At 27.6% G+C, this 12,993-nt stretch overlaps 1 protein-coding gene across 1 annotated transcript; it reads right to left on the bottom strand.

Annotated features, from left to right (window-relative positions):
- Positions 1-4,632: 4,632 nt before the first annotated feature.
- On the bottom strand, positions 4,633-7,894 carry LOC127075578 (unknown seed protein USP). Its single transcript, XM_051017035.1, has 3 exons — positions 7,762-7,894; positions 7,103-7,208; positions 4,633-6,034 (listed from the first exon to the last, which is right to left on the bottom strand). Exons 1-3 carry the CDS (start codon positions 7,798-7,800, stop codon positions 4,851-4,853), a joined length of 1,329 nt encoding a protein of 442 aa, XP_050872992.1. The 5' UTR covers positions 7,801-7,894; the 3' UTR covers positions 4,633-4,850.
- Positions 7,895-12,993: the final 5,099 nt, after the last annotated feature.

Raw genomic sequence — 12,993 nt, forward strand, 5'->3', positions numbered from 1 at the left:
AATTCTTCGAAGGAGGCATTTTGGGATTCTCCACCATTGTCGCTTATTATGGAGGAAATAGATAGAGATTTCTCGTTTTGAATTTGATTTGCGTATTTCTTGAACGCCTTGAATGCATCACTTTTCTACACTAAGAATAAAGTCCAAGTGTATCTAGAGAAATCATCAACAATAACTAAAGCATATACATTACCTCTGAAGCTTCTTGTTCTTGATGGACCAAATAAGTCCATATGCAACAATTGTAGTGGCCTTGTAGTGGACACCATATTCTTTGATGTGAAAGTTGATTTGGTTTGTTTTCCCTTTTGACATGCATCACATAGTCTATCTTTGACGAATTTTATCTTAGGTAATCCAATAACAAGATCATGCTTTATAAGTTTATTCAAATGTTCCATATGAATATGAGCGAATCTTTTATGCCAAAGCCAAGACTCATTATTGTTTTCCATAAGACATTTTACCTTCAAAGACGCATCATCAAGGGAAATCATAAACATATTATTAATTCTCGTACCTTTGAGTTTTACCTCATGAGAGACTTCATCTTTAATCAAGCATTCATCCTTGGTGAACTTGAATTTGAAGCCCTTGTCACAAAGTTGGCTAATACTTAGAAGATTGTGCTTTAGTCCTTCGACATAAAGGACATCTTCAATGGATGTGAAAGGTGGTGCTCCAACTTTGTCTATACCAATAATTCTCCCTTTGTTGTTATCACCATATGTGACACAACCCTTGTCCTTCAATGCTAGATTTGAAAATTTATTAATGTCTCCCGTCAAATGCTTGGAACACCCACTATCAAGATACCAAAGGTTTGATGTGGTTTTCAAGCATACCTACAAAACAAAATTAAGTTTTGTTAGGTACCCAAATTGCTTTGGGTCCTTCATAATTAGTGTCTTTCTTTACCCACACGTAATGCCCACTTGCTACGCTAAAATTTCTAACATAACATGATTAGGTGTATGGCCAATTATTCCGCAATAAAAACAAGTAGGTTCAAAATTGCTTCTATATCTAGGAACATAAGATTTCTTTTTAGAAAATATTTTTCTTTTAGGATAGTGATGAACATATTTTGGCTTGTTCACTTTCTCTTTAGTTGGTTGGTCATTAGCTTTAAAAAAGATAGTTTTACTAGAACTTGGTTTGGAAAACTTTGAATAACCAAGTCCAATTTTGTTATTGAAATATCTTTGTTGGCTAAGGACACCTTACAACCCAATTTGTCCTTTCTCATACCTTTCAAGAACCATTTTTAATGGGACAATTTGGAAAAAAAAGTGATTCATAATTTTTACACACAAAATTCTGTTTTTCACTAATCATCTTTTGTTTTTCATCATCGACATCTTTTTCCATTGTCACGACTTTTTCTTTTAGAGATGAAATTATTTTCTTTTGAGATGATATTGTTTTATACAGAATTTTTCATTCTTTAAGAAGTTCATTTGTAGCACCTTGTGCATCACTATCAAAAAGATAAAAATCGCTACTAACCTCATCTTCTTCATCGTCGGAATGGTGTGCATTAATGCTAAATTTGCACATTCGTCGCTTTTCGATTGGATGAAGAACTTATCTCATTATATTCCCATGAAACATACACCTTTTTATTCTTGAAATCCTTCTTGCCTTTAAAGCCGCCTTTCTTGGAGAGTTTCGGACAATTCGGCTTTATATGACCTTGATTCCCATATTCATAACATGTGACTTCTTGCGTAGATGTGGAAGCCTCCCTTTTCGTGAAATGTTTATTTCTTTTTGCATGAAATGGTTTGTCATTTTTACCAAAAAACTTACCAAGCCTTTTAACAAGGAGCATGAAATTTTCATCTTCCTCCGGTGCGCCATCATCTTTATCTTCCTTTGAATCTACTTTTAAAGCAATTCCTTTGGATTTCTTCTCTTGACTTTCATGCTTTTCAAGTCTTCCAAGTTCAAGTTCATGTTCTTGGAGTTTTCCGAATAATGATGAGGATGTCATAGTGGAAAGAATTTTCTTCTCTGATATGGCCGTTACTTTGGGTTGCCATTCTCTAGTCAAGGATCTTAGCACTTTAAGGTTGAGATCAGCATTTGCAAATGTTTTTCCGAGAGCAATTAAATGATTCATCAAGTGAACAAATCTTTTCTGTAATACAACAATGGATTCTCCGGGCTGCATTCTGAATATTTCATATTCTTGACTCAATGTGTTTAATCTGGATCTTTTAACTTCAACGGTTCCTTTGTGAGTCTCCACCAAAGTGTCCCATATTTATTTTGCCGATTTACATTGAGATATATGGAAGAACTCATCCATAATTAATGCACTTTGAAGAATATTGATAGCTTTATTTTCATCAAGTATTCTTTTCTTATCGTCTTTATCATATGAAATTTTAACCTTCGGAGTGCCAACACCATTGACCACACTCATAGGATTATGCGGACCATTTTCAAAGGTTTCCCATATACCATCTCCTTGTGATTCTAAATGTGCTTTCATGTGGATTTTCCAAAAGTCAAAATATTCTGCAGAAAATAGGGGTGTGTTGCTACTACCACCATCTTTGGAAATCGGGTTTATGCTTGTGGAAGCCATCTTCTGGATCAGAGGAGCAAGTTACCAATAACCTGCTCTGATGCCAATTGTTAGTTGAGTAGCACCTAAGAAGGGGGGGGGGGGGTGAATTAGGTTCTTTGAAACTTTTTCCGATTTTATGAAAAAAAATATTTCTTTTTTGGTTAGGTTAAGTAATGAACGGTAAAGTGCGAAAAGGTAAAGAACACGAAGATATATCCTGGTTCCCCTCACAGATCGAGAGTACTCCAATACCCTTTCAACATGAAAGAGATTTTACTATTGTTAGGACTTTTACAAGACCTTTCCTAGTCTTTCTATGAAGACACTAACAATCACACCAAGAACAATCCTCTTGGATTTTTCACTAAGTTCAAAAAGAGAACAATCCTCCCTTTTAGTGAACCTCTTGTTTCCAACAATCCTGGACAACAAGGTCAAAGCAACAGTATGAGTTTTTACAAGTTTTTGACAAGTGAAAATAATCTATCAATCTATTGATTGATCTTCTTCTTTAAAGTAATCAAACTTATTTATGACAAACAAGTGCTCTAATGGTGATATGGATGAAACTATATGAATGTGTATGAAAATTCTGTAAATAGTTTCACCAGAAAATTTGATCAAGAACACTTGAAATAAATTTGAAAAGATGAATGAAGAAGATTGTTTGAATTTTTTTTGATAGAAAGGAGGTGTGTTCAAATTATGTAGAAATGTGTTATATATAACCCTTAGATACCTGTCTAAATGGTTATGATACATGAAAGAATGTCATGGTTCAAGAGCACACTCCAAAGAAAATTTTCATTAAAAAATGCAATGTTTTCTGCCACTGGTTCAGTGGTAATCAATTACCCAATATGGTGTAATTGATTACACCTGAACCAACGTTATAATATTTGAAAAAATGCACTGTGTAATCGATTATCAAAAGGGTGTAATCGATTACTTGTTGTACAAATTGCCTTGCAGAGTAGCACGCAACGCTGGTAATCGATTACCTTAATGCTGGTAACCAATTACCATATAGTAGAAAGGCAGAATGCATTTTCAAATAAAGGTGACTGCCAAAAGAGAAAAGTTTAAGAGACCTAAGCAGCCAACACATGAATGGATGATAAAAACTAGAGCACTTGACTTATCATATTGAGAATGAGAACTTAATACCTTAACGCTTTGATCGAATCAATAGCAATCTTCAAGACTTTGAAATGCTTTGAGGAGAAACGCTTGAGTTATTCTTTTTGCAATGCATATATGTTGAGCATGTCTTCATCAAAACACTTTAAGAAATTTGTCTTCACATATAAAGGATGAAATCATATAGGAAAATACACAATTTTCATACAATTTAAATTCATAAGTACAACTTTTACTGTCTTCGTGTTAGTAGAGTTATCAATTAGTGTATTTCATATGTACAAATATATAATTGAGAATGAAGAAATGCATCTTTTTCTAAAAAAAATATTGTCCTGATTAATGAATTATGCAAAAAAAATGTTCACGAATGCCCTTATCTTGTTTAAGAATTTGAAGCGTAAATGGTTTTGTTCCTCAAATATTGAGTTAGAGAAGGATATGTGCTCTAATTGTATTGTGATTGATGTATTGCTGAAGAAAAAATAATATTTAAGAAGAGAATGAGATTGTTGTTAAGAATATTAGTAATGTTTAGTGCAACGGTAAATATTTTCTGAAGCCAAGGGAGATTTGATAAGGTATTGAAGTTAAATGTGAGATAGATAAACAAGATTAAAATTGATTAGTACATGCACGCATATTATAACACATGGATCAGATATGGTTATCAATTTTGTGGATGTTGAAAATTGTTTGGAATATAGAAACACATTTGACTCGGGATATGAGTTGATTACATTGAATTTGTCGTATTAAACTTTGGATGTGTGTATGTAATATTGAAATATAAAAATGTTGAGCTAACAAAAGATGTGCACACTCTGATTTTGATATATTAATCTAATGATTAAGTCATGGTAACCATTATTCACTAGAGAGATTTTTATAAATATGCTACATGGCACTTGAAATCCATATAAAGATAATATTCTATATAAAGTACATCATGGTCATAGATTGACACGTTACACAAACACAAACATATAGTTCTAGCTGATGTAGAACTAGTTTTATTTATAATATATAGATGACACTACACATAAGACGTAATATTTTTACTTCATTTTTATTCTCACGTATCATTTTAGAATAAGTCCAAATATGAGATCCCAATCATTATGCAAATATACTAGATGACCCAAGGATGACCACCAGACTCATTCATATCGGGTACCCAAGCAATAGCCTTATTTCCGATAAAATGGCAAACGGGGACAGTTCCTGGCTTAATATTGAGAACTTCGTACAACACTTTAGGATTCATACCTCTAGTGTCATGGTGGCAAATAGTAAGTGCTTTCGATTTAGTTCCATCTGAGGCCACCAATGGAACCATGTAAGTTGTTGTCGCATTGACTGTGTGACAATAAAATACAACTTTCTTAAAATTCAATCTATGGCACATCACTGTTCTGTCTCCAATTTTCTTTACTTCCTCCACTACATATTTGTCTTGATTTTGAGAAAAGAAACTTGACATCACTTTGATATTCTTTCCAAGCTTTGAAATGGCAAAATCTATCATTAATTTTAGTGACGAGGCACAATATTTGTCTTCCCCTATTGCTGATGAGGTTCCACAATAGTTGTTAAGGATATGAGTTTCTTTTTCATCTAAACTGTTTTCTATAAAATGTTGACTTGGTTTTTGTGTATCTTGTACAAAAGGTTGATTTGGTTTTTTAGTTTCTTTTCTAGACCATCCCCAAAATCCAAAAGGTTGATTTGTTTTTTCAGTTTCTTTTTTAGACCACGCCCAAAATTCAAAAGGTTGATTTGCTTTTTCAATTTCCTTTTTATCCCACACACTAAATTCAAAAGGTTGTTCTTCTTTTTCAGTTTCTTTTTTATCCCAAACACTAAATTCCAAAGGTTGTTTTTCTTTTTCAATTTCTTTTTTATACCACACAAATAATCCAAAGGGTTGATTTTCTTTTTCAATTTCTTCTTCATCCCACGCACTAAATTCAAAAGGTTGATTTGATCTATCAATTTTTTTTTCATACCCCCACACACTCTTTCCAAAAGGCTTATTTGCTCTATCAATTTCTATTTTGGTTTCTTTGTCGCTCCTAATGGTTGATTCAAAAGATTGATTTTCTTTTCCAGGTGTTTGTCCAAGCCATTTGCGAGTCTTAAAAGTATGGTTTTTCTTTTTGACAGGTACACGTGTTATTGATTTTGATGATTGGATATCTGAATCTTTTTGGATACCTAAATTTATTGTTTTTCCAGGATATAGGTCATGTTCAAAAAAGATAGTCCAATATTGTTTTTCTTCTTGATTTTTGATAGGCATATTGGTTCCTATATCTGCAACATCAAATGTCAAACCAAATAATAAATAGTCGTGTTATACATTAATATGAATTAATTAAAATAAAATCATATATAAAAGTACATGTCAGTGTAAATTTTATACTTAACAACAGATTTAATTATGCAAATGATTAAGATTTTTTAAATTTTGACTTTGGTAGAAATAATTGTTTTGTTTTTATTCATTGCAAATATGCATCTTTTCACTTTTTTTCTTTTTCTTTTGGTTAAATATGTGTAATATTTATTTGTATTGAAATTATTCTCTATAATATGTAGAATATTTTATTTTAATTATTTAAAAAAATTATAAAAATAATGGCTAAAAATATATATTACATAATCAAATTGAAAGAGATCTTATAATCTCATTCATGTGTTCTTAAATTTTAACTTTTAACAGTTGAAATAGACTTTTCGAACAACTAAAATCATATTTCTAGTTTAATGAAATATTTCACTTTATAAAACTTTTGTTTAAATAAAATATCATCCCAAAAAGATTTATTTCTTTTTAAGGCAAGTATATGCACCGTTAACCCATAAAAGAAATCGTATATTCTAAATTAATTTTCACTTTTCATTTTATTGTGTATTTGACCAAAATTTATTAGAGTATTTTAAAAATGATTATTAAATTAAATTAAATTATTAACTTTTATTAATTATTTTAACCATCAACTATCATTTTTTTATATATTTGATATCAAAGTAGCCCAAGAATATATATTTTTTAATTTATTAATAATGTAAACTTTTTTCTATAACTATCATTCAATTATTTAGGTAAAGATATGGTGTTTTAGTTTTTTCGATATAATTTAGAGATAGATTGCAAACAGTAATAAACAGATACTTTAATTTGAAGATAATCTTTTAAAAGTAATATGTAAACATTGTAAAAAAGAGTCTACATATGGAAGTAAGTAATATCAGACATTAATTTATACGACAATGGTTAACATAAGCCATTTAAATACATTATAAAGATCTCAATATATAAATATATAAAATTAAAAATTAAAAAGAAAATTAAAAAGATCTTATTTATATTTTACTAACCAGATAATAACATGTCTGAAAGTGTCTTAGGTATAGGAGTGTTTGGCCAAATAGAATTCCAATATTCTTCATCTGATTTAGATCCATTGATTCCTATAAGAGTCAACTGCAAATATATTCAAGTTAGAATGTCATGGTCATATCATAGAACACAAAATGTTAAAAATAAAATTAAATAAGTGATATTTAAAAAAAAAATAATGATAATAATCACTCAACAATAAGTCATTTTAATGTGTAAGAGAAGTGATATTAATTATGTATGTAATAACAAATATTGTTGAGTTGTTTTTCCTCTAAATTTTAGTCACTTTTACCTGACTATTTTAGACCCAGCAACATTAAATTTGAACCAAAACTAAATTAATTCTGTTTGTGGACAAGATTCTTTTAAAGTGACCAATTCCCTTTAGAGGGTAGTAACAACAATTAGTAAATAAATCTATAATTTTGTTTATATACACATGTACTTATAACTAGTTATGAGTATAATCAAATATGTTGAATAAAGTGTTTCATGGTTACTTCAATAAACAGAAATCTTAATATTCATTCCAAATACTGCATTGAAACAATAAAATTTCCCAATCACATAAAATATTGATAGAAATTTGAGACAACTAATTATAAGGGATCTAGCAAAGCAGAAAATAACTTACAAAAAGGAGAGCTACAACATATAGAATTTTAAACTTCATTAAGATGTGTAGTAATAGAAACTTAGTGATTGTGTGAATATGAATGACATACTGTTGCAATATATATATTGAATTTAATGAATATGTTGTTGTTTTGGAGTCTAATTGATAAGACAACTTATTAAATTCACAATAAATATTGGAGACCACTAGGTTTTCTTTGAATAACTAAATTGACATATTTATCTCAAATTGACGTATTTATCATACTACAATTAAGTAAATAAGTAAAAAAAAAATCTCTTAGATGGAGTATTAATAATCATTACAAACTAATATTAATTTTCTACAAAAATATATATTTTTCGTTCCGATTTACCTGTCACAATTATAGAAAACTGTTGTTCTTATTTCTACGTCGTTTTGAGATTTAATTAAATGAAATAATTAATAAATAATGATATTGTAGATAGATTTGTTATTATATCATTAATTATTTATTGTACAAAAATTAATGAAATCAAATAACAAATAAGAATATTGTAGGAAAAATAGAAATGTTGATAGTAAAAGTAACATAATTTATCGATTATACTAAAATATTTAAAAAGTCAAAAAAGATATGTATTATAAATAACTAATGTTAATTTGTGTCTTAAGGATACATTTTAATAAATAATTTAAAAAATTTGGTTTTAGAAATTATGTATTTATTTTATTAAAAATACATAATTAATTTTATTATTATTTGTTTAACATATTTTATTTATTTATATAACTCTTAACATGTGTCTTCGGAAAATAAGTTAATTTGATCTATAAAAAATAAGGATTATATTAAGAGTGTTTCAGCATTTTAAAGATTTTAAGTAAAAAAAATATTCTATAAAAAATTTACTTTTTTAAATCCTTCAAAAGTGCTTCTCTGGTTAGCATTTCTCAAGAAATAAAGATATTGTATATTATTACTTCAAAACACAAAAACAAAAACATTATTGTCATTCTAGTATTATTTTGCATGAACATTTGATTTCTTTAAGGTAGATAAAATGAGCCAACTTGTCCCATTTTCCAATATTACTACTGGTCATCTAAAGTAGGGTGATGCCACACTCTTAAATAGGCGGGTTGAAACTCTCACCCTACCTCTGGACAAATTCACAAGTCAATAAATTGACTTCAAATAACAAGATAAAAAAGAAAAAAAACGAAAATATAAATTTTTTAGAAAAGTTGGAATTATGATTTTATAGATAAATTATTATAGTATTCTATCAAAAATCATATTTTTATTCAACTCATTAATTTCAATATCTCTTTTTATAGTTTGATGGTATTTTTCCTTAGTCTTCCCCTATTTCTAAGTGTGTGGTTACCCTATCTATAGAGTAATATTTAGATGGGTACAATCCTTATAAATAATTAATCAGGCACATACATAAAATTACATAATATATATATATATATATATATATATATATATATATATATATATATATATATATATATATATATATATATATATATATATATATATATATATATATAATTTTATTATTTTTTCTTTTTTATGGGTGTGTCCAAACTTTGTGCTCAAATATTGTGCTCATGCAACGCTTTCTCTTATTTAGAAATTTATTAATTTTAAGCAAAAAATATAAATATAAATAGGGTATTATAGAAATAAATAAATTATGGAGATTTTTCAATAATAACATTAATTATTTATTATTTATTATAAAGAAAAATAAATAAAGTAAAATAACAAATAGGGTATTATACAAAATTTGGAAATGTTGATAGTCAAATGTAACAAAACTTATTTAATATATGTAAAAAGTCTAAAATCATATGTATAAGAAAAAGAAGGAGTATTCAATAATCATGTATGATTCAATAAAATACAAGTTGTTTGAGATAAACATATGTGTTACTAAAATTTAGTAAATTCAAAACAATAAAAAAAATATTACTTTGTCTAAGGGCTTTGGTATCATTAGTTTGAATAAACTTTTTGATTTTTATTTGTAATTTAAGATAACATAGATAATAGTTTAATAAAAACGATTTTCCACAATTTTAATTGTATGAATTTTAATTAGTAGTTTAATCAAAATTTACTTGTAATTGATATTGTTACCTAAGGCTTACCTACCTAAGCCTAAGCCCGTTATTTTGTACACATAACAAATAAAAAACACCAGAAAAATAATAAAAATATTTTATTTTGATTACAAATATTAGTATTATTTACTATTAATTACATTTTAAAGATAATTAATTGAATTGAAATTTTAGAATTAATTGAATTGAAATTTTAGAATTAATTGAATTGAAAACAATAATAACATACAACATACTTAAGTATATTGAGAACTTGCATAAAAGAACAAATCTATGGGAAAATTCTTACTACAACCATATGTTTATGGCATCTTTGGGGTTAATTGTTCCATGATACAAACAACTTCATATTGATGCCAAATCCTTGTAACTGCATTTTCAAGAGTAAAAATTTGTTTTATATATATATATATATATATATATATATATATATATATATATGTGTGTGTGTTTTTTTTTTTGAAAATTACAATAATCAAATTGAATTAATTGAAATAAATTACTCAAAATGTTTAGAAGCTTTTACATGAACATAAAAGCATATTCACTATCTTTAAACTAAATTTAATAAGGTGTCTTTTAGAAATAATATTGTTTTTGAAATTATGTTGGTGTGCTGTTAATGATATATTATCTATTATTTTAGAAATAATACTCTTTTAGTTTATATACTGTTTTAATAAATATTTATTTTAGATATATTATTTTAGGAATATCACTTAAAAGTTATTTTAGAAATTATATCCTGTTTAATTTCTAGAAATTATTATTTTAGTTAATATTAAGTATTATTTTAGTAAACATAACACATAGAAATTATTTTATAAATATTAAGTATTATGTGATATATAATATTATAGTAAAATAATATTTTACTTTAGTATTATATACTGTTTTTGTAAGTATTTTTGAAATATTAATTTAAAGTATAAATAATATTTTGAAAAAAAAAACAAATATAAAAAATAATATATCTTAATTATTATTTAGTAATACATTTTAGTATTATTTTAGTAAACATAAAATTAAAAATTATTTTAGAAATATTAAATATTACGTGATATATCATATTATAATAAACTACTGTTTTATTTTAATATTATATAATATTTAATACAGTATTTTTGAAATAATACTTAAAAAAACAGTATAAACAATATTTTGATAATAAAAAAAAATCAAAAATAGTACATATTTATAATTATTTAGTAGTATATTTTTGTAACCATAACACTTAGAAATTATTTTAAAAATATTAAGTATTATGTGATATATAATATTATAATAAAATATTGTTTTGTTTTCATAAAATATTTTCGAAATAATACTTAAAAAAAGTATAAATAATATTTTGAAAATAAAAAAATAATATAAAAAATAGAATATCTTTATTATTATTAATAATATATTTTAGTATTATTATACTAATATATATATATATATATATATATATATATATATATATATATATATATATATATATATATATATATATATATATATATATATATATATATATATATATATATATATATATATATATATATTAATTATCTCCCTTTAAAACATGTATGCTAGTTATATGATGTCATCGATAAAATTTAAGAATTTGTCGATGGATTAATTCCCCTATTAGTTATTAAATTTAAACACAAATAATATTGAATCACTACAACACTCGGCTAATCTCAACAAGATGGAAACACCAATTGGAGAAAATGCTAGGGATGAAAATAAATCATCTAGCTATGAATAAATCAACTCTGGCTGGGGAAAGACATGGAGAACATGCTTCAAGTCAATCACGGCAAACTCTATGGGGAAAGAGCATTGCTGAAGGATGATCAACCAAACATGCCGAGGATAGAGAAAAGATTTGCTGAGGATCCAAATTGTTAATACTGCGAAGAATTTTAAGTCAACACCATGTTAAATGGGAGACAACCTTCCAGGGGATCAAATCAAATACTGCTTCGAATCAAACACTGCCGGGAAAGAGGGAACTTCTATCAGAAGATGAACTCCGCCGGAGAATACAAGAGGTAAAATTCTACATGAGGATTTAAGCAAATTGTCGGGGATGTTGTGACCAAGATCGTCACATTCTTCAATACTCATCGAATTCTTCTTGGAAGTTGCAAAATTGAAACCAAATAAAGGTTCCAGATCTCCAGGGTCTAATCACAAATCACTAACAATGGGATACAAAACATGAGCACCACAACTGAGGAATATGGATTTGCAAAGGGGACCGATTGTCAACTCAACTCTATTGGGGATGATAAGTTACTCAGGAATAAGCTTATCAACCATGTTGTGGATAAATGACGAACTGTTGGGGAGGAAAATAGTTACCAAACCAACTGCTTGGGGAAGACCAACAATGCTTCACACTTCAAGACTTACGTGCTCTCAGATTGCTGTTGACATTCCTTACTGAAATCGATTATTCTTAAAGTGATTGTTTTTATTATTTTAAGAAAAATAATTATTATTCATTAATTTATTTCAAAATTATCATCATAAAAGTTCAATTTTATTTAACAAAAGTAAATAAGAATAGAAACAATTGCATAAAAGCTCGACTTTATTTAATAGAATGGTAGTCTGTAAATGACGAGACTCCATAGATCTTTACAAAATTTGAAAATGGTAATTTACATGGAAAAGTGCTACACTGAATATAATGATCACTACTCTCCCTTCTAACTTTAAAATTCGTTGTGCTCTTGTCTTTGGTTGAGAATGATGAACCAGAACCAAATGACTTACTCAAAATCGGTCGGGTGTAGTTACTTGCCATAATCCCTAATTTTTGCCTAGATTTCCTCAAGGTAGGGTACTCAACCTACCGGGATAAACTTTCTGTTTTATGTCTCTAACTTTTGCCTGGATCGCCCTTTCGGGTTTTCAATCCACCGAGACGCTCATTTTTGCCTAAGCCGCCCTTTCGAGTTTTCAACTTAGGGAGTTGTTATTTTCTTTTTTTAGGCGAAGTATTTCTTGACTGCATCATTGTTCACAGGACGTGTGAACTCTTCACCATCCATAGTTGTAAGAATCAAAGCACCACCTGAAAAGGCTCTCTTAACAACATATGGACCTTCATAATTAGGAGTCCATTTGCCC

This window comes from Lathyrus oleraceus, chromosome 4, assembly GCF_024323335.1.
Source record: "Lathyrus oleraceus cultivar Zhongwan6 chromosome 4, CAAS_Psat_ZW6_1.0, whole genome shotgun sequence".
NCBI lineage: Eukaryota > Viridiplantae > Streptophyta > Magnoliopsida > Fabales > Fabaceae > Lathyrus > Lathyrus oleraceus.